Source organism: Magnolia sinica, chromosome 18 (assembly GCF_029962835.1).
Source record: "Magnolia sinica isolate HGM2019 chromosome 18, MsV1, whole genome shotgun sequence".
In the NCBI taxonomy this organism is placed as follows: domain Eukaryota; kingdom Viridiplantae; phylum Streptophyta; class Magnoliopsida; order Magnoliales; family Magnoliaceae; genus Magnolia; species Magnolia sinica.
Genome location: NC_080590.1, coordinates 45,992,710 through 46,015,874, shown reverse-complemented (window position 1 = coordinate 46,015,874; position 23,165 = coordinate 45,992,710). Strand labels below are relative to the sequence as shown.

The window sequence follows — 23,165 nt, the reverse complement described above, 5'->3', positions numbered from 1 at the left end:
TTCTAACCTCTGATTAGTGGACACTTGTTTTTCTAATATGACCATTGCATACTTTTCATTCCTAATCGTCCAATAAATGTCCAAAATCTAATATTTCAATTAAAAAAAAAAAAAAGAAAAAAAAAAAAGAAAGAGAGAGAGAGAGAGAGAAATATTTGGTTCATGATACGCATACACAGGTTCCTTTAATTGGGACAGTTTGGTATCACTTACATATAACCCATGTGTGCAATTTCTAAGTGCCTGAGTATCATCTATCACGCTGTAACAGAGTATCAAAGTATTAGTCTTCAAAATTTCAAAAGCCCACTGACGCTTTTGCAGACAGAAACACAAGGGCCGAGAGAGAGAGAGAGAGAGAGAGAGAGAGAGAGAGAGAGAGAAGGAAGAGTGGCCATGCATTACAAAAAGCTGAAGGTTTGATTCCTTTGTGTTGAAAGTACTTTTACTTTGATGGGTTTCTTTGTTCTCTATCTATCTGTGTCTTTCTCTCTCCCATCAGAGAGGGGACCACTTCCTTTTTCTTCTTCCGCCTGTCTGTTTTTTCACTTTTCCTTCGGTGTCCTTCTTATCGTCTCTCCCTCTTCTTCTTCTTCTCCCTCCTTGCATGAGTATTTGAGAGATTGTTTTTGTTCTTCTTTCTCATCCAAGGTCTGAATGTTATATATGTAGCTATGTAGGTATGCAGGCAGAGAGCGTGGCTAAATAGGTGCAATATCTGAGCCGTCCATCAGGTGGGTCTGACTGTTTAGATGTTCTTTACCAAAACTAAGTTTAGCCCATTTAGCAGGTGGGCCACCCTGTTTGAAACAATTGGACGGGTAAGCAGCCGAGTTATTATTTATTTTTTTCAGCTGTATATTTGTTTCATTATCTTGAGTTAGAGAGCGTGGCTGACAGGTGCAAGTTCCAAGCCGTTCATCAGGTTGGTCTCACCATCTAGATGTTCTTGATCAAAACTAACGCTGACCCGTTCATTAGGTGGGCCACGGTATTACAAACAATTGCGCAGGTAAGGAAACTTGAGCCGAGTTTTTTTTTTTTTCTTCTTTTTCAGCTGTATATTTGTTTCATAAACTTCAGTTAGAGACTGTGACTGACAGGTGAAAGATCGAAGCCGTCCATCATGTGGGTCTCACCGTCTAGATTTTCTTGAGAAAAAACTATCTGGTCCATTCAGCAGGTGGACCACGGTGTTAGAAACAGTTGGACAGGTAAGAAAACTTCACCCTAGTTTTTAAGTTCTTCTTTCTTTTCATCTGTACATTTATTTTTTATAAGCTTCATGTAGAGACGTAGCTGGACAGGTGTAATATCCGAGACGTCCATCAGGTGGGTCTGCCAATCTAAATGTTCTCTGGCCCATTTAACAGGTGGGCCACGGTGTTAGAAACAAATGGACGTGTATGGAAACTTCAGCCGAGTTTGTTTGTTTGATAAACTGTAGCCCACCTGGCGTGTGGACCCTGATGAATGGATTGGATCTTATACCAATATGCAATGCAGACACGTGTGGCTCGTCTAAATGAGCTGCCCTATCCACACGTGTGGACTTAATTAGCGAAAGCTCTATAAGTGGAGAGTTTTCTTTTTGACTTTCTTCTTTTCTTTTCGTTTCTGTATATGGACGTTTGATAATCCTTACATGCACACGTTTTAGGTGGTTCTCACAGGCTATTTCACATCTCAGGTGGAAAACAACGTACAGAACGAATTGTTTTAGTGGGTCTCACATGAAAACGGCCTTTTAGCTGTGATGCTTGGATCCTTCAAACGTGTGCCATATCGACATGTAGGCTTGCTTGTGGATGGGGTCTGTTTGGTTTATAAGCAGATAGGGGGGGTCAGGTAATGCAGAAGCTAAAAGCTACTGAACAAATGTACAGTTCTGAAAATCTGCCACTGTTTTAAAACCCGTCTACTTATTTCTAATATCGGGTGTTAGGTTGTTGGGGTAAAAGATGCAAAGGAAACATAGTTTTTTTATTAATCTAAACCCCGTTAACACCACATGTGCGATAAAGGTCATATTTCAAGAAAGATCAAACCAAGAGAACGGTTTAGATCACACATGCAAGCAATGAATCACATAGGAGAATTTTTTATGCTGTACATTGCCAACGTAGAATTTCTATACTAAGAGACCTCTTATTTATTTATTTATTCTAGTTTAAGGAGATGAGAAAACTGCTGTCTTTACTTCTAATAACGATCAGGAGAGGCACCGTACACAAGGGTGGACCACACATAAAACGTGTGACGATAAATAAGGGGATGATGGAGATGATAGAAAGGGAGATGTGTAACTCTCTCTCCACACATTGACGCTTAAGGGAGGGGCATCCCGGACTCTTTATTTTTCTTCAATATACTCTCCTTTTTACAATAAACCTGTATATAAGGAAGGGTTAGAATTTTAAAATGCACGATTTTAAAAGTGCACACCAATATTAGGATCCACTACCCTGAGAACTTTAGGGTAACTTACTATTAAGAAAGCTTGTTAATCTGCCTTATACATATACATACTAATGATCTAATCCCTCTATTGTCTAGGGCATCTACCATAAATTCCGATCTCATGTGTATCAAGTGGTTTATCATTGGATCCAGACTATTAGATCATCATCAAATGCGATTAAAATAATTTTAATAGTTAAAACAAAACTCGAACGGTTGAAAACATTTTAAAAGTCAATTAAAACCTTTCAAGTGTTGGGCTTAATAGAAAAATCACTTAATAAATCTTTGGTTTATTTAGATTTAGCCCTAAACAAGTTCTCATATAAATTAAATGGATTTCATGTTAGCCCATGCAAGAATCAATAAACCATAACCGAAGCATCACCCACTCTCAATGGCCTCTAAGAAGCCTCATAAAGTATGTCGTAACCAGTTAATCATGATCTAAGACCCACACATGTTCTCATGTCTAACGATCAATAATCTTTTTGCATCCGTAAGTCCCTGATATGCGATCATCCAATATAAGTATCCAAATGTCCAATACTAAGATCTTATATTCATGACACACTCATACTCATGTATGGAATAAGGGCGAAAAGGCACATTCAATGCCAAGACAATTTCCGATGATGGAGACATCTCATCTTGACCTAAGTCAGTCCCCTCACACAAGATGATCATACATCTCAAGGTGTGATACCCACAAGTGTGTCATAAGCATCTATGTCTACCATGGCCAGCCAATAATCGCTATGTCTAATCTCAAGTTTCCAAGAACCAAAGGTTGTACTCCTCAAATAACCCATTTCACAAGTTTAAGCAAACACTAGATATTGTTAAGTCATATCATATTTGTCCAAAGGACCCCATGCTTATCAAGATCAATGGTTAAAATTGACCCTATCATACACATGAGTAGTGGACAAGGGTGCACATTGGTTTTTAAGAGCACAACTCAAACACATAACACACCTTCTGAGCATGCCAACTTTATCTTTCATTAATAAAATCATATGATGAGGTCCATATGATGGATGGCTTGGATACTTCACTTGTATGCAGTAGTGGCATGTGCATTAGATGACTTGTGCAGGTGTGTGGGCTTAACAAAGTGCCATTTTTCATTCATCGATAAGTCAGCTTCTTTTTTAGTGCCACGAAAGCAAACCTCGAGTTGAATCACACAAGCAAAAGATAAACACAAACAAAACAAACCAGAGAACACATGAATTTATATGGAAAAACTCTTGCGGGAAAAAACCATGTCACAAAGCGACGAGTGATCTACTATGAAAATGAAAGTGCAAGAGATTAGATGAACTTACAAATGTGAAAACCCTAGTTTTCTCCCTTCAAAACCTTAGAAATGATTTAACTCACCTTGTTCTACTGTAATCCCATATTACATCCATATCTATAGTGTTACACATGGAATAGGAAACAAATCCTGCAATTATGCAAAATCGCGCACATTGTCAATCTAAGTATCGATCGGTCAACATCGATCGAGCAACCCTCGATCGTTCGAGCCCACATGTTTGATCAGTCAAACATGCTCAAAAGTATTTTGGAGAGTTAACATGAATTTTTTGAATTATATTTATCGCTCAAACCTCCAAGGTCGATTGATCGAACATGTCCAAAATTGTCCAGAGACCAAAATATTTAATCCGGGTTCACTTGATTGATTGAGCTGCCTATTCGATCGATCAAAGTCCCATATTTTTGCATGAATTGAAGACATCCAAATAACAATCCCCACCATGGCTTCAATTATCATGAACCACAGTTCTAAGCTCCATCTCTAATCATCTCCATCGTAGTAGCATTATCGTTATCGCTTCTCATGCACACTCCGTCTTCATCAAACTTTTGTCAAGCTTAAAGAAGTAGAACATAATCTAACCTTCTCTGCAGGAACCACCTTTATAAACATATCCGTTGAATTCATACTCGTGTGGATCTTCTTAAGAGTAACACCGCCTTCATCAAGCACTTGTCTGATAAAACGATGGCAAACATTAATATGCATAGTACGATAATGATGTACTGAATTCTTTGCCAAATTGATCGTGCTTTCGCTGTCATAACTAATTGGCACGACCTCCTGCTGAAGCCCAAGCTCATTTATCATTCCCCTCAACCAAACAACTTCTTCAAATGTCTAATACATTTCCATATATACCGCTTTGGTTGTGGAAACAGTAACCGCATATTAAAGCTTCAACATCCAATTGATCACTCTAACCGCTAGCATAAACGAGTAATTGAAAGTCGACCTTCTATTGTCCACATTTTCTGCATAATCAGAATCCATATAGCGTAGAAGTTTTTTCTCTAATTTTGTGAATGTCAAGATATAGTCTGTTGTACCTCATAGATATCGAAGTAGCCATTTCACTATCTCCCAATGTTGCTTGTTGGGATTTAACATGTATTTGCTCACAACACCAATTGCATATGAAATATCCGGTCTCATAGAAACCATGACATACATCAAAGTACCACTGTGCTTGAGTAAGGCACACGAGACATAAACTATTTTTCTTCATCTATAATATGACGTTGCTCTGAAAAAAGCTAAAAGTGAACAACATGAGGTGTGCTAGCCAATTTAGCCTTGTCCATCCAAAACTTAACCAACACCTTCTCAAGGGATTCTTCCTAAAACAACTATAACATGCCTCTCTCCCTATCTCTGTGTATATCAATGCCGAGAATCTTCTTTGCAGCCATCAAATATTTTATCTTGAATATCCATGATAACCGAGTCTTTAATATATTGATCTTAGAGATATTATTGCTGGTAATAAGCATGTCATCAACATATAATGCAAGTACAATGAATTCTCTAATACTCAGTGCCATGAATTAGACACAATGATCATACTCACTTCTGGTAAACCGCTGACACGCCATAAAAGAATTAAATCTTTTTTTACCGTTGCTTAGGTGACTATTTTAGGTCATATAGTGACCTCCTTAATATGTAAACCTTATTCTCTGACCTTTGTATCTCAAACCCTTTTGGTTATCTCATGCAAAACTACTCTTCTAATTTCTTATGTGAGAAAGTAGTTTTTACATCCATTTATTCCAGTTCTAGATTGTATTTGGCAACAAATGTCAAAATAAATTTGATAGATACCTACTTGACCACATGCGTAAAAATCTTGCTAAAGTCGACACTCTCCTTCTATGCATAACCCTTCATTACCATTCTAGCTTTGTATCTATCATGTTTCTTTTGGTAAATCCACTAACATCTTATCGCTTTACGCCAAACGAGAAGCTTCACCAGCTTCCACATCTCATTCTTATACAATGAATCCATCTCGTCCTGCACAGTCGTCATCCACTTCTCAGCATCTATGTCATCTAATGCTTCCTAAAAAGTAGACATATCCTCCTCATCTGTAATGAGAGCAAATGCAACATTCGAGTCATTTCTGTATTTAGCTGGTACTCTACTGAGCTGGTACTCTATGATCTCTCGGTAGATTTCTCCTCATAGGTGGCTGCTCCACCTTCTTCTATACTTCTTCATGTGGCTCGGCTTTTACCTGTGTCTCGCCTTTTTTTATTTCAAAGTCAATTACTTTGACTTTTTCAATTTCTTACGTTCATCCTTACAAAACAAGGAATCCTCATCAAACCTGACATCACAGCTAATTGTAATATTCCATGTGACCCGATTATATAGCCCGTATCCCTTCACACCATCATCATAGCCCACAAAGGTACACTTTTTCACCATTTGGTCTAGCTTATCTCTCTCAACTAATGGAACATAAGAGTAAGCATCACAAGAAAATATCTGCAATCCTGAGTAGTCTACATCATGTCCACTCTATACTTTCTCTAGAATTTTACAACCAATGGTCATAGACGGGGACCGATTTACTAAGTAACAAGCCATATTGAGAACCTCAATCCATAGTTCTTTGCCCAATGCATCATTATTCAACATGCTTCGAGCTCTCTCAAAGAGAGTCCGATTCATTCGTTCTATCACACCATTCTGCTCTAGTATATGTCTTACTGCATTGTGCCTCATAATCCCTTTATCTTTACAAAACTAATTAAATTTCTATGAAGTGAATTCTCCACCATTGTCTGTCCTCAACATTTTTAACTTCCACCTTAACTGTTTTTCTATCTTCACCTTTCACAACTTGAAAGTGGCGGAAACATTATATTTATTTTTTAGAAAATAAACCCGCACCTTTATGGAGAAATCGTCAATGAATGTGACGAAGAATGACGATCCTCCCTCAGAAACCACAGGTGACGAGCCTCGTACATTTGAATGCATATAATTAAGCAACTCTTTACTAGTATGCTTTCTAGTTTTAAAAGATAACCTTAACAGTTTACCATATATGTAATTCTCACATATATTTAAATCAAAAGTTTTAAATACAGAAATCAAGCTCGCGATCGAGTAATACCTTTATATTGCGTTTGCTGATGTGTCCTGGGCGCACATGCCATAAATGTGCGTAAGTGGATTCCGCTACAAACGTCATAGCTCCACCCGATATAATATTCCTAATAAACCCATAGAGATTGCTGCTCATTTATGCCTTCATAACAATAAGTGTCTCCTTTGAAACTTTTAAGACACTATCATGGTTAGCGAACTTGCACATAAGTAGCTCGAGAGCACCAAGAGAGATCATATTCTTCTTCAAATTCGGAACATGCTTCACATTTGTTAGAGTACACTCCACCCCATTAAATATTCTAATGCAAGCAGATCCAATTCCAACCATCTTATAGGCATGATCATTGCCATAAGAACTAGGCCACCATCATACTCGATGTATGTGGTGAACCAACTTCAATGAGGGCACATGTGATATGATGCCCTCATATCCAAAATTTACTCATTCTTACATTCATCGTATAACTGCCTGACCTTGGACACCAACAACACACCTCAACCACTCGTACCTACATCAGATTTCATTAAATTAGCCGATTCTATTGATTACTCATCTTTTCGGGTTTTAGGGTTCCGATAATCGTTCTTCATATGTCCTATTATCTCACAGTTCTAACACTTTATAATCCTTTATTACACCCATATATATAGTGTTCCACCCGAAATATGAAACAAATCATGCAATTATATAAAATCGTGCGCGTCATTGGTCAAAGCATCAATCGAGCCACATGTTAGATTAATTAAACATGCTCAAAAGTGTTTAAAGAGTTAACATAAATTTTCCAAATTATATCTATCACTCGAGCTTCTAAGGTCGATCGATCGAACCTGTACAAAATTGTCGAGAGACCAATCTGGTTAATTCAAGGTTCACTCGATTGATCGAACAACCTGTTCAATCAATCGAAGTCCCCTATTTCTACACAAATTGAAGACATTTAAACACACTATTAACTATTTTCATTCTCCGTTGTCACTTTGAACACCACTGATTTATGGTTAGTATCAAATAATTTAGGTGCATTTTGATCCAATTCCCATCCATAGTAGGGAATGTTGAATGGTCCAGATGTCAAACATGTGGTCATCTTACTCCTATACAACATTTCTACTCAAAACTAGCATTACCCTCATTAGGTCCCACATGGCAACATGTAGTGATCGGAACTTTTGTTCTGGTGGGCCATCAAGTGGATAGACGATGTCCTACAAATCATGGGGAGTGTACTGTTGGATGTTCTATCCAAAAGGATAACAACCCAAGTGCAAGGCTGCGATATAGTTTTAACTCAATGAGACTAAGATCAAATCCATAAGGACTTATATTTATGCATTCTCTAAAACACTTTAGAACTAGAAATAGAACTAAAACTAACCATGGAAATATATTTTAATAAGTAATGATTGAAATTAAGATAATTTAAAGAAGAATCAATAAAGCAAAACACTAGAGTGCCACGGATCCACTTTTGACCATTCTTAATGTTTCATAGACTTGATTCAATTATATAACTCAACTACAATCAAAGTCATATCCTATCCAGCTGAATAATGGAGTGATTAATTCATTATTCAAAAACCAAAATAGATTTTGAACTTCAATTGATTCGGTTCCTACATAAGGCACCAAAGTATTAATTGTACGGAATTCAAAGCATCTACCATGCCCTTAGTCTACGATAGATCAATAGATTTTACAGATCAATCCATTGCAAAATAGATAAGCAATCAATCTTAGCCTTCCTGAGCATCTAAAGTGTCCAGAGTCGACAATGGATCAAAATAAACTAAAAATAAAGCTTCATTCAAACCACTATCAATGAATTGTTTAACATTCAAACCAAACAACTTAAATCAAAGTAAAGTAGAACATTAAAAGCCACTACAAGCTTCACCTCTTAGCCATAACTAAGAGATTTAGCCAACCATAGTCATGATTGAACTAAACTTTAAGAAAAACATGAAAAAAAAACTTATAACCAAAATATTGGTGAGGAAGAATGACTCTATAGATGCTCCACTACTCCTTTATCTCTCTTTCAAACCTTAAATCGCATCTAGAAGAGCCTAAATCACCCCTTTAAATAGACTTGATTTGCATCAACTTTCAACTGACTTCAAAAGGTCGCACTTGTTACGCTTCGGTCACACTGACTGTAGCCTTCGGTCGCATCGAACATCACTTCAATCGGACCGAATTTGCCTATCGGTTGCAATCAAATTCTCTAAAATTGCTTATAAAGTCTATGTCTCCCTTAGGTTAGAATAAACCCTCCTTTGGTGGCACTGAACCTAATATTGGTTAGACCAAATGTTGAACCAAATTACAACTGAAAATCATAATTTATTATTAGACTGTTCTGTGCACTTTTGGTCGAACAGAGCCAACCTCAGGTAGGACCACAAAGTATGTTATTTCTGTTAATGCACTTTGTGATTTTTCATTCTTTTCTCTCTCATTCACACTTAGTTTTATTGAATATTTGACACTTAAATTCTTCAATATTGACATCCCTTCACTCGATCATTCTTTGAGCATTAAATCATCTCTTTAATCCTCAATTTCATCTTTGCTCTCCAAATCACCTGGCATAGTAAAATACATGTAATTAGATGAATTAAGCACAATTATGTATATAAAACCAATGCACAATGAGGGGGAAATATGCAATATTTCATACTCAACATTAGAGTAATGATCTACATTGACCAATTAAAACACACAACAACTATATGGTCAGGGTTGTCCAATCAATGTTATTGTTGGCCTATAGCCCATCACATGCTAGCCCACAAGATATGGTCTTGATCATTGCATTTTTGGCACGTACACCTTAAGGAGGGAATTGCATAGAACTTTTATGCAACACGGTTTACACACTAGCATTCTACTTGTATTATATCACCAAATCAAGGTGGTTACAAAAATCCAAGTATCGCATTTAAGAAAGAATTTTGTTTGAGGCATGGTTTTAAGAATTAGATGAGTTTGATGTGACTCGTCCAAGTTGACTCGGACTCAGTTAGACCTGATCCAATTCAATACCACGAGTCACCCTCGACTCGAACAAGTTAGAAGTCAATTCAGTGTCAAATAATTCAGGTCAAGTTGCTAAGTCTTTAAACCATGTTTTGAGGTTTTTTAGGAGAAAACAATTAATTGGTTTCTATTTTAGGTTGTTGTTAATTGGTAGTAGTTCTTGCTAAGTCTGGTCTCCTTTGGACATGTAAAGAAAGGGTGGAGGCTTCTCATGAAGGTTTGCTAATCCACAAATGTGAAAAGTGGCCCATCTTAGTCCATCACATTAATTTTTAAGTGTGACACATGGGTGCGAGATCCAAGTCTATCAATAGGTGGGTGTAACACCCCGACCCCTCCGGTATGATATTGTCCGCTTTGGCTGGCATTCACTGTCCACCTAACGATTTTGTTCTCGCAGACGGAAGCGGTTAGCGAACCACCCGCAAAACGCGTTATACTATTGAAGGCCGAAGCCCCACATATAGCCCAGATCTTCGGGCTCTCCCTTTCCGATGTAGGACGGGCACTAACACCATTTGTAACACCTCGACCCCTCCGGTATGATATTGTCCGCTTTGGCTGGCACTCACTGTCCACCTCACCATTTTGTTCTTGCAGACGGAAGCGATTAGCGAACCACCTGCAAAACGTATCATACTATTGAAGGCCAAAGCCCCACATATAGCCTAGATCTTTGGGCTCTCCCTTTTCGATGTGAGACGGGCACTAACACCCACCCCCTTTGGGAGACAGAGCGCCCTCGCTCTGTTACCATTTGTAACACCCCGACCCCTCTGGTATGATATTGTCCGTTTTGGCTGGCACTCACTGTCCACCTCACTATTTTATTCTCACAGACGGAAGCGGTTAGCGAACCACCCGCAAAACACGTCATACTATTGAAGGCCGAAGCCCCACATATAGCCCAGATATTTGGGCTCTCCATTTATAGGCTCCCAAACGAGCCCGCTAATTATGTAGTTGTGGGTGGGACCCACTGTAACACCCCGACCCCTTCGGTATGATATTGTCCGCTTTGGCTGGCACGCACTGTCCACTTTATGGTTTTGTTCTCATAGACGAAAGTGGTTAGCGAACCACCCGCAAAACGCGTCATACTATTAAAGGCCGAAGCCCGACACATATAGCTCAGATCTTCGGGCTCTCCCTTTCCGATGTGGGATGGGCACTAACACCTTGTAACACCCCGGTCCCAACAGTATAATATTGTCCGCTTTGGCTGGCCCGTCCCACATCGGAAAGGGAGAGCCCGAAGATTGATAGTGAGTGCCAGCCAAAGCGGACAATATCATACCGGAGGGGTCGGGGTGTTACAAATGGTATCAGAGCGAGAGCGCTCTGTCTCCCAAGGGGGGGGGGGGGGGTGTTAGTACCCATCCCACATCGGAAAGGGAGAGCTTAAAGATCTGAGTTATATGTGAGGCTTCGGCCTTTAATAGTATGACGCGTTTTGTGGGTGGTTCGGTAACCGCTTCCGTCTGCGAGAACAAAATCGTGAGGTGAACAGTGAGTGCCAGCGGACAATATCATATCGGAGGGGTCGGGGTGTTACAATGGGTCCCACCCACAACTACATAATTAGCGGGCTCATTTGGGAGCCTACAAATGGAGGTAAATGGGAAATGGAATTGGAGGTAAATGAATTGAGAGTAAATGGCTTACTCAGTTGTGTTTGAATGGGAGTAAATGAAATGCATTTGAAATCCAAATATTTTGCTCAGATTGAAGTAAATAGGAGGAATTGGAATGCATTGGAATTTTTCAATATATTCAAAAAAACATAGTGATATCCCAAATCAACTTTAATACCCCATTTAGCATACATATGTGATATTTAACAAAGTGATTGTAATAAGCCCATTGAAGTATATACTTTTGCAAAAAATGAGGAAAGTTCGAGCCTCTGGTGGGCCGCAATCATAAGGATCACAAACAAGCAACTTACGAACATTTTTTAACCGTTCATTTAGATGGCCAACCTTTAGATGGTATGGATCATTCTATTGGTGTGATTTTAGTGATATAGCCCATAATTGGATTGTTTCAAAGTATCATCATCGTGCCATGTGTATGGCGGACATGTGTGTAGCTGCACTTTTATTTACTCATGCGACTCTCCGATGGAGCTCAAAAAGGCATTTCACCCCATTTACTTCCAAATCCACTTTTAAAGAGAGGATTTCATTTATAAGCCCATTTACTCCCATTTCATTTTATTTCTATGCATTTACTGTCACGCCCTGAACTCGAAAACTAAACTCAAAAAATTTCTTATCACCGAATCCGGCGCCGATAGCCTCCGTAGTACCCCATTCTCGGCTCCCAGCACCCATACACCAGGTTCTGATCCTGAGATCCTACAAGGAGGATTTCTAATATCAATTTGATTCGTAATGAGTATAACCATAAGTATAACCCATGAACAATAACCACAAGAACACCATCACAAAATCCATTATGATCAAAAACCTTAAGTACAATGCGTATGAAATGGAAATACAATATAATGAAAGTAACAAAAACTCCAGAAGCTCGGTTGTACGCTCTTGCTGCTACTATGCTATGGCAGCGACCTGGCGTCACCTGCACGTATCAATCGTGCATAAGCTTATAAAAAGCTTAGAAGGTGGTGTAAGTGTGTGCGCAGTATAAGCGTGCTCAGAATGCAAGGTCAGAGTAATGCGAAAATTGTGCTGATGGGTATATGAATGCAATCAGCCGCACCAAGGCTATGCGGTGCAAAATATAAATGCTATCAGCTATATCAAGGCTATGCGATGCATGATACAAGTCAAGCATGCCAATCCACATCCACATATCAATGCAACTCCCCATTAGAGCATCAAATCAGTACGGTTCTTAGTCTGGATAATCACTAGGGTCTAGTACACTCTACGCTAACTTGCTGCCCCTGTCCGAATACATAACTGAGAGAGTGGAAGTGACCTCACTATCCGCCTGCCAATATTGGGCCCGACTTGTCGATAGCGGACCGATTCCTTAAGCTGGTCAAAATCAACCTAGAAATTGCCCCCTCACTCAAGCGGGTAAGGTCACATCCATTTCCAACCGACCATGACACAGTGAGAGACGTGGCCTACTGATATACGGCCCTCGCGCGCTCGTGTATCCACTCGGTCTTGACGTTGGAGTCATCCTCTGGTACCATCGAGTTCAGAAATTTTCACCCAGGGACATCTATGGCGCCCCGATGCTAGAAACAGTATTTTTGGTATCCAATCTGGCCACCCACGATGTGTCTGTGGAGGCCATGGCCCTGATGTCGCTAGGGCATACGGTAACCACAATCACATAAATGCAAGTGCATGAATCACCCTACCAGACATGCAACAATCCTGCGCGTACCACGCGCTCATGTAGGGCAACTCCACCTATCAGGGAGCCCATAAACAATCTGCCCGAGGGCATATGCTAGGATCAGTCACTCCTCATATCAAGCATACATATGATGCGTATGATCATGAATTATGTATCTTTACTAAACATGTTATATGGTGATGGACTCTATTCATAACGAAGATGGGCCTAGACAGCCTACACGCTACAAGTATGGGCTTAACAATGGGCCCTAGGGAGAGTGACAGTGCTGACATTTAACCAACATCATCCTACAATGTAGACGTCAAACCATCATTGCTTCCAAGGCATGGCTGCCAAAACATCATTACATAAACCATGGAAGAATCATATATTGTAATGGGCCTTAGGTACATCCCGTTGGGCCTCGACCCAAGGGCCTCAGATGCATCAAATGGGCCGCATAGCATGGGCCCCATATATACATCAAGGTGGGCCTAATCACATGGGCCTCGCATACATCACAATGGGCCTCATAACATGGGGCCCATATCTATTAAGGCGGACCCCAACAACGGGCCTTATGCAAATCAAGGTGGGCCTCAACAATGGGCCATAGTTATGGTAAGTGGGCCACACCACGTGGGCCACGTGAATATCAAATGGGCCACACACAATTATAAGTGGTGATAAGGATGTCCACCATTAGAATTCCTAAGGGTTTAATGGTGGACGTTCAAACCCACTGCTTTCCTAAAATGTGGCCCACCTAATCCTAGATCTGCCTTATTTTTAATTTCAAGCCTTAAAAGGAGCTTTTAAATGGTTGGACGAGTTGGATGCAACACATGCGTCATGGTGGGTTCGATAGGGTTGGATAGCATAGATGTTACACATACCTCATGGTGGGGACCACACTGATGGAAGGTGTGGAGCACACACATCAGTGGGTCCCACGTGGGGCCAACCACAATGTTTATTTTCCACCCAATCCTATTGATAAGGTCATACAGACTCCCACCGTAATGTTTATTTACACCCAACCTATTGATGAGGTCACACGGACCAGGGGCCCACGGTCATGTTTATTTTCCTCCAATCTGTTGATAAGGTCACGTGGACCTGGGGCCCACCGTAATATTTATCTGCCATCCAAATTGTTCATATGGTCACGTGGACCTGGATTGAGGAGGGAAAAAAAAAACAAATTTCATATTTGATCTGAAACTCATGCAACCCACGAGAGTTTCAATGATAGGCGTCAATCCTCATTGTTCCCTGTGATGTGAGCCACCTGAGCACCACATATGGCTGATTTTTGGGCGGCCCACAGCCCTGAGGAGGACCTATCAAATGGACGGAGTTTAGTCGTCCGCCCACGTGGCAGCGCAGGACGCTGCCGGCATCCTCTGTCAGCAGCAGCAACAACGTTACTGTTGTTTTATTATTTTTTTTGAAAAAAATATGTATTTTAGAGGTTTTTCATACGTGGGGCCAGCATTAGGGAAATCCGCCCCGCCCATTGGTTTCTATGGCTCGATACAAACCCATCAAGTCCAATATTCGATGGGTTTTAGTGTACCACAACATCAGGGTGTATTTCAACAGTGAATATACTATTCTCCACACTGTGGCCCGCCAGAAAGTCGGATTGGGCTCAAATTTCTGCTCAACGCCTAAAATGGGCTAAGCAACAGAATGGACGGCGTGGATTATCTACATACATCAAGGTGGGGCCTGCATGAGTGGCCCACCCCCATGCTTAGTACACCCCAATGTCAGTTTACACTTCACTGTTAGCCACATCCCAAGCCAGTTCACACTTCTCTGTTGAGCCACGTCTAGCGTCTTTAGACGCTAGATAGTGTGGAATAACACAAGCATCATGGTGGGTCCCACATGGATGTGGCCCACCATGGATGTATATATATATTATATATATAAAAATATAATATAAATATATTACATATATTTAGATTTAGTGGGTGAGATTTCCCTGATATGTGGTGGGCCACTCCGTCTGATGGATGGAGTAGATCTAACACAATTCGGTGGGGCCCACAACATTCTAGGGAAAGAGAAAAAGAGAGAGAGAAAGAGATACGGTGATGGAGGGGCCCCGCCACTATGGGCCCCACATGATACAACTCATACATCAAAATGGGTCCCACCAACAAGTGGGCCCTAAAAATAAGAATTTAATGGTGGATCACCCACCTCTAGGCCTTCTCCTTGATCCCTTGGACTCCTTAGCTCCTTACCTTCACTTTTGATGGTGATTGATGGGGTTTTGATTGTGGGGATGAGAGATGAGAGAGTGTGCCATACTTGTTGTTTGGGAGAGAGGGAGCTTAGACGTGGGATGTTGCTTGGGAGATTTTTGAGAAATGAGGGATGATGGGATGATAAGGGTGGGTGATGGGTTGAGTGATGGGTTGTAAGAAATGGATGGGTGGAGTGATAGATGAAGTGATGTAAGGGTTGACTTTGGGTAGCTTGTGTAAGAGAAAGGTAAGGATAAGGTATGAGTTGCTTGTACTTGACTTTATATGTGATGTATAGTTGATTGATGGGATTGATTGATTGAAGGGATAGGTTGTAGAGATTCTTTCGAAATTCGAACGTGCGGCATTTTCTTCGAACTGAACGCGGGCCCACATCTTCTGACCTGAGTATCGGATCAGTGCGCGAGTCGCGGTGTTGGAACCACGGCGACGGCGCGGTCGCTAAGATACAAGTCTTGGTTCAAGCCGACTTTGGTATGCGGGACCCGGCTTAGGATCGCATGCAAACATCGGATACAAGTCGACAGTTGTCGGAATTTGACCGGGAGGACCGCGGAAGCATACGGAACGGTACGGTATAGGATACAAGTCTTACATTTACTCTTATTCAAACGCTCCTCAAATGCCATTTACCTCCATTTACTCCCATCCAAATGGCCCCTAACCGTACTTGGATTGCTAATCAGTTCAAGTAAACTAAATCTCAGTTGATACATTGCAATTCGTTACTCTCAGTCAAACTAATTGACTTAATTCAATTGACAACTTCTCATTTGTAGTTTGCGAAGTGTGTTGATTTAGTCGGAGAAAAATTCTACATAATCAAGTAATTCTAAGGACAACAAGAAATGGAATGGAATCATAGTCGTTCCAAAACTTGGTTACTTGACTCAAAACATAGCCAAGTCAACCTGACTCGACTTGAACGAGTCACTTGCAGAGTTAATACGTCTTTAAATAAAAGTATATAATTAGCTATTGGTGGGATTCAAACTCACAGCCCCTAGCATGAGCAACAATATGTACCAACAGGCCAATACTACTTTTGTGCTTAGATGAACCTACTTTTGTACACATAATTCTAAACACCTATTATAAGTAAAATTTTATGTATAATTTAATTATTAAATATTTAGTCAAGTGAAATCAAGTCTTAGAGTCGACTCGACCAAATTGGATATCAAGACGAGTGGAGATTTTGAGTTTTTAAGTCTATAACTAAATTATGCCAAATTAAAGCATTGTATTAGTAATATGTAAAGAGAAGAAATCACTGTCTATCTTCTTCTCAAGAATACACCTTGAATCCAAAAGGAGAGGGAAATATCTAAAAATGAAAGATAAAATTGATATTATTGATGAAAGTTTGTTTAAAGCCTTTTTCATATGACTTAAAACCCTAAATTCATAATTTTTCTAAAATAGTAAACTTTTATAAAATAGTAAATTTAAAATAAATGCAAACTCATTCCTGTGACTCGACCAAGGACATTAAGCTATTCCAGGACTCTTCAAACCCTAAAATTTCTTTAAAATAACAAAGATCATAACTTATTAAAATAATAATTTTTTACTTAAAACTCAAAAAATAACCCTTAAATCGATCTATTTTTGGAAAACCATTTTGGGCCCAATTGCCCTCAGCATTGTCCAGCATGTAGAGCTTATCAATAGGTTTCCAATGACATTATATATACATGAAATGGATAATCATCCACAAAGTTATGGCCATTTAAAGCTATAGTGCATGCTAGACACTCAAATTGAACTTTCTAATCCAATTTCTTTTGATCCTAGCTGCCCGTGTGATTGTCCTTGACTTTGTCCTGCATCAACTAATCCATTGAATTAAGCGAATCAGAATTATTATTATTATATAAAAAAAGGAATTAAATAAGCTATCCTTTAAAAATAAAAATAAAAATTTTAAAAAAAAGGAATTAAATAAGCCTGTCCCACCTACCCCAATGAACCAATGAATTTTGACAACTATCAAATTACAAACTTCTCACTTGAACCCAAATAGATTGAACTCGGGTCAGGTAACTATGATGCCAATTTCTAATGCCTTTCCAAAAATCAATTTGGTTCACTCTTTTGCCTGGGCGACAATGTTAGAAACAAATGAATGTCTTACAAGACTTGTCCTAGCTTTCCTTTCACCCATCCATCTGTTTCATGCACTGTGGAAAATGTTGTCTAACCTGCTGCGGTGACTAACTCATGGACGCTTGGATCTCTAACCTGTGTTGTATGTTGGTAAATGTAGTGGCATTTAGATGGTAGCAGCTTATACATACATGTGAGATTTGCAGACCTCAGCTTATCTCCTAGCCTGAGAAAATGAAGACCAACTGTCTCAATTCTTTTCTGAGAACTTTGTTTGAGTCGATGCCTTTAAACTTCCTTGAGGATTTTAAAAAAGTTGTCTTTGAATTTTGAGTCGAGTGAAAGGATATTTTGTTCTGACAAACTTGCTTTCTCTTCGAGTTTGTTTTTGCACTAAGCATTGTTAGAGAATGAGATGTACACACACACGCACACAGAGGGAGATGCTCTCACACAACTAATTGCAGTTATATATATATATATATATATATATATATATATATATCTGCAACTAGTTGTGTGTGAGCATGTGTGTGTGTGTACGGTTTTGCTAACATTCCCACCTTCATGGGTCGTTAGAAATGTCTTCAAACCTTTTTTTAAATGGCGCACATGGTGACCTATTGTCTATCTGAATTGTTCATTCATTCATACAACTAGAGTAAACCATGGTGGAAAAATTATGCCAATTGGGTGACCCTAAGCTTCCCATATTGACCAGAGAAATAAAACAGGTCCAATGATCATCTTGAATCTACTACATAGATCCCATTTTGTATCTCTTATGATTCCTAAGTAACACTTCGATTTGATGATTCTAACGTTGTGATTTATGGCTTGTAAGCAATGGACAGTTAACAAATTGGCCCCATTAAAAGGGTTAGGATCATTTGATTGGCATGATTCTTGCACCATGTCTTGCTCCTAGTATGAATGAATGATGGGTTCAGATTGACAATAGGTCACCTCATGTGCCATTTAAAATGGTTTGGGGATATTGCTAACAATCCCATGAAGGTAGAGAAGGTTACCAAAACACATATGTATGTAAGTATTTAGGTATTCATGCATGTATGTTATTGCAAATATGTATTCATGCATGTATGTTATTGAAAATATACTCGAATGCGCGTACATCGAAGAGTTGTATACTCTTAGTACACAACTCGGGTTTCTCCACAAGATCATTTTTATTTTTTTTCTAACTGCAACATAGCATCTCAATTCTCATTTTCTAATATTTCAGGAATTTGTCCTCCAGCTGAAAATAAATAGACAACAATATATTTCTACTTGGTTTTTCTCTCTTATTTTCCTCTCTTTTAATGGAAATTTCATACTACCAACAGCTTGTAACATAAGAAGAGGAAGAAGTAACCTTCTTAATTCGGTTCCATGATCCATCATCTTTGACAGGCAATTCTATCTGAACTCTCATCGGTTTCTTGAGTGATACAGTTCCTAAGAAATGGTCGGGAATCCGGCTAGTTTCGAAGACCGTGGTTATGTTTCTCAGTGGGATGGAAAAAGCAGCAATGCTACAGCATTTGTTCAATTCAATGGGGTGTTGCTACCCAGCATACAGACACTGGGCGAACGAATGTGTAGGACTGTTGATCTTGTACATGAGGATGACGAAATGTGCAGGAGGAGACATTTGATAGAGTGCGATCGTCAAGACTACAGCTCTTCACATGGCCAAGGACTATCTCTATCTCTCAGTTCATATCCTCCACCTGTCATGCCGATTTCTTCATTCAGTTACACTCAAACTGACTTGCACACAAATCAAGCAGGCTGTAGTCGTTCCATTTCCAGAGAAGAGGCAGGAGATATGAGGTTTGCATCATCTGCCGTGTCGCAGAGCCATTCTGGTTCAACTTCTGATGAATTAGTATCTTTCAGTGCTGTCTTGAGGAATTCCAGATATCTAAGGCCAGCTCAGAAACTGCTTGAAGAAGTTGTTAGCGTCAGCAGAGATGTCGAGTTTGACTCAGATAAGCAGTTGAGACAGGACACAAGGATAACGCGGAGTGGGATGGGAGCTCTTGGAGCAGCTGCTGAAGCTGGGAAAAATGCCATGAATAGACAGAAAACAGATGTGGTTTGGAGCCATGGGGAGTGTTCACCCATCGACATGCATGATATTCAGATTAGAATTACAAAACTCGTTGCTTTACTCGATGAGGTATCACACTAATCAATTTTGCTTTACAGTTCTTTTTCCTCCTACCTAATATGAGTATGTGGGAATCCTTCTGCCATTGGAAGCAAGCTTGTTTGGACTTATATCGAATGTTATTTTATACAACTCAAATGGGTTCCTCATCTGATCTTACTTAGCAAAATGCCATCACCAAAAAAATGGTACAGGAAATGTTCATGTTTAATTCGGCCTTGATTGTTAGAAATACAGTAAAAAGTTCAGTCAAAGAAACGGAACGTCAAAATTTCGGAAAATGAAAAGTTCGGGTTTAACGTGAAAAAAATGGAGTGAAAATGTCTATAGGTGTGTGCATGCGTGCTCTGTGTGTGTGCGTGTGTGTGCAGGCGCGCATGTGTATTATATATAAGGTTAAAATCGAAATTTTCAATTAAAATAATTAAATTGTTTTTACGTATGGGCAATGATGTATATAGGTAAACAAACGGTGTTCTTTATCTCTCTCAAATCATTACTTTTCAAGCAATCCTCGTGAAAATCGATCCATCTCCACTAAATATTTTAACCTTCTACTCAATTTTCTCAATGGGTGGCAATCACCAATCTCTATTTTCTAAATCATCGAATAAAACATCTTTTTTTGAAAAATAAAAAAGTTTAATTTGGTTTGCCCGAAAAAGAGTGTTTTTGCCTATCTTTCGAAATATAAAGAGTTTGAAATTTCTAATTAAGTTATATGAGTTTTTTAATTATTTTTAAAATACCAAGTTTAAAATGGAGTTTTTCTCTTGATCAGATTATTCCAGAGTCAGTTATTAAAATGAGAGGATTGTTCACTTTTCTTATGCATTTCTTCTATCATGATGGTTCATAATGAGTGGCCATTGTCTATGCTTGATAAATATATCTGATTAGTCTTCCAACTCATATGGAATCCGGAAGCATATCTTGAAAATTGAGTTCTGCTCAATGCATTTTTCACCTTTTAGGTCGACAGCAGATATGAACAGTACTGTCGTAGGATGGGCGAAGTTGTGTCGTCATTTGAGTTGGTAGCTGGCCTAGGGGCTGCTAAGTCTTACACTGCTCTCACACTCCAAGCGATGTCGAGACACTTCCGCAGCTTAAGAGGTGCGATAATAACTCAAATACGTGCAGCAAGACGATGCCTTTCCAAAGAGTTGCCGAGAATCCACGGCGGTCTTTCCAAACTTAGCTTGCTCGACCAGAATGCCCGGCAGAAGGGAGGAGCTCTTCAACAAATGGGTATGATCCAAATCCAACAAGCATGGAGGCCGCTTAGAGGGCTGCCGGAAAATGCTGTTGTAGTCCTCCGCGCTTGGCTTTTCGAACACTTCCTCCATCCGTAAGTTCCTTGACTTTGCATTGTTGTATTCCACTTATCAAGGATTCTCACATCAGTTATTATACTGTTACAGGTATCCCAATGACTCCGAGAAACTAATGCTGGCTTCGCAGACAGGCTTATCCAGAAATCAGGCAATTTCCTAACACCCACTTGGAAAGGGAAGTGATATTACACCCAACGAATTTTCTGCTTTGCCAGAAGCAGAAGAAGCGGTGTATGGATCATCAAAAGCATAGGGTGTAATTGTCACCTCCCATTTAGAAATTTCAACTGTCTGGTTATGGTTGCAACATGAGCTTTTCGTGATTGTTTCAGGTATCGAATTGGTTCATAAATGCCCGTGTTCGGTTGTGGAAGCCTATGATCGAAGAGATGTACAGAGAAGAGACTGCAGAGGCATCTACGGATTCAAATCCATCCTCCGAAAACATGTCTATGGCAAGGAAGGAGGTGTGACTAGATCATGTAGGGAAGCAGAGAGGAGGATCAATAGCGAAAGTAGTGTTTCATGATCAGAAGATAAATTTCATCATTCTCCTCAACTCTGATTCAGTTCACTTATTTACTTGATCATCTAAAATTCTGTAACTGGTAGGTATAGTGTAAGTGAAAATTTTCAGCTAAATGAAGAAACGACATCTTCCTTTTTTGTCTTCTGTACTTTCATCTGAATGGAAATTTCTTGAGCAGTCCTTTTCTTACACCTCATAATAAGGATATGCATATATTGCACAGTTAGCTCATGTTTTCAGTTTGTCCAAGTGGGGTCCATGCTTCAGCGATCCAGACCATCGGTATGTCGCCCCCACTCAGGATAGACCATATTCCCAGATCGGAATATCCTATATACCATCTTTGGCCACTTTTTCAGTTGAATGGAGATTTTTCTGCACTTCTAAATACTAACCCATTCATTTTAAGGCCACAATTAGAAAGCTCAGGATCGGCGTATCGAGGAGAGATTTGGAACCATGGTCCATCCTCAGTGGGACCCAAAAGAGACCAATGGTCTGGACCACTGAATCATGGATGCCCCACTTGTATAAGTTCAAAACTGGATCCTTATCCTTGGTCAAGGATCATATAATTCCCTTTTCATTGTAAAGGGCCTTTGAAATGCTTAATCGAACTCGAGCAATCTCTATTCATTCAAATTGTATTTTGTGGGCCATTCAAAGTGCAATATAAAAAATAAAATAAAATGTGTAGAGTGTGTATTGGCCACTCTTTCCTACACCTATCTGTAGAATTAGCATTTCCGCCTTCTTACAACGCAATTCCCCATCATGTCATACAGCAGAACAGAGTAGCTATATTGTTAATTATCATCACCAGAATCATAGCCCAGTTATTCCACGTTGGTTTTTCTATACTTGATCAGCAAACTTCTACAATGGGGCGGTCCACCTAATATCAACCCTCCCCAACTCAAGCTTGAGACTGGTTAGTGCATCGCTACTAGGCAAAGATTCTTGGGCATATTCCTAATACCCAGAAGAAAATATTTGTTTTGGAGAGTAATCAAATTTCATTAGAAAGTATGTGGTTGATGTCGGGTGCACAGCCGGCTGTGGAACTTCTGCTAAGCAATCATGAGAATTCTAATTAATTTCGAATCTTGATCGAGGAACAGGATTTGAGAAGCCAACCCCAAATAACTGGAACAAGGCAAGATGATTATGATGATGTGGATTTCTTTCTAAGTAAAATGATTTTATTGTTTGTCCAGACAATCTTAAGGGTCAAGAAGCAAAGACCATCCTAAAACAGGCCATGCTGATCAAACTTGCAACTACCAACTTAAAGCTCCAAAACAACACCTAAAAGGCCAGGCAAAGGAGTGAAACCTGATTGTCTCTCAAGGTTTAAGATGACCTTCCATTAAGCTAGGTAATGGCCTTTAATGCACAAGTGGGTCCATGTGACTCTCTATCAGTGGGGCCCACCTGCCCCATTTATCT

At 39.6% G+C, this 23,165-nt stretch overlaps 1 protein-coding gene across 3 annotated transcripts; it reads left to right on the top strand.

Annotated features, from left to right (window-relative positions):
* Window positions 1–463: 463 nt before the first annotated feature.
* Window positions 464–21,861, top strand: LOC131233579 (BEL1-like homeodomain protein 11). Of its 3 annotated transcripts, none has more exons than XM_058230348.1 (6): window positions 464–559; window positions 673–1,012; window positions 1,104–1,214; window positions 19,088–19,859; window positions 20,825–21,201; window positions 21,275–21,861. In XM_058230348.1, exons 4-6 carry the CDS (start codon window positions 19,140–19,142, stop codon window positions 21,345–21,347), a joined length of 1,170 nt encoding a protein of 389 aa, XP_058086331.1. In that variant the 5' UTR covers window positions 464–559; window positions 673–1,012; window positions 1,104–1,214; window positions 19,088–19,139; the 3' UTR covers window positions 21,348–21,861. The 3 variants fall into 3 exon arrangements, with proteins under 3 accessions (XP_058086331.1, XP_058086332.1, XP_058086330.1); XM_058230349.1 differs by lacking the exon at window positions 464–559 and having other exon boundaries at window positions 592–1,012; window positions 21,275–21,335; window positions 21,520–21,861; XM_058230347.1 differs by lacking the exon at window positions 464–559 and having other exon boundaries at window positions 595–821; window positions 982–1,012.
* The last annotated feature ends 1,304 nt before the right edge of the window (window positions 21,862–23,165 follow it).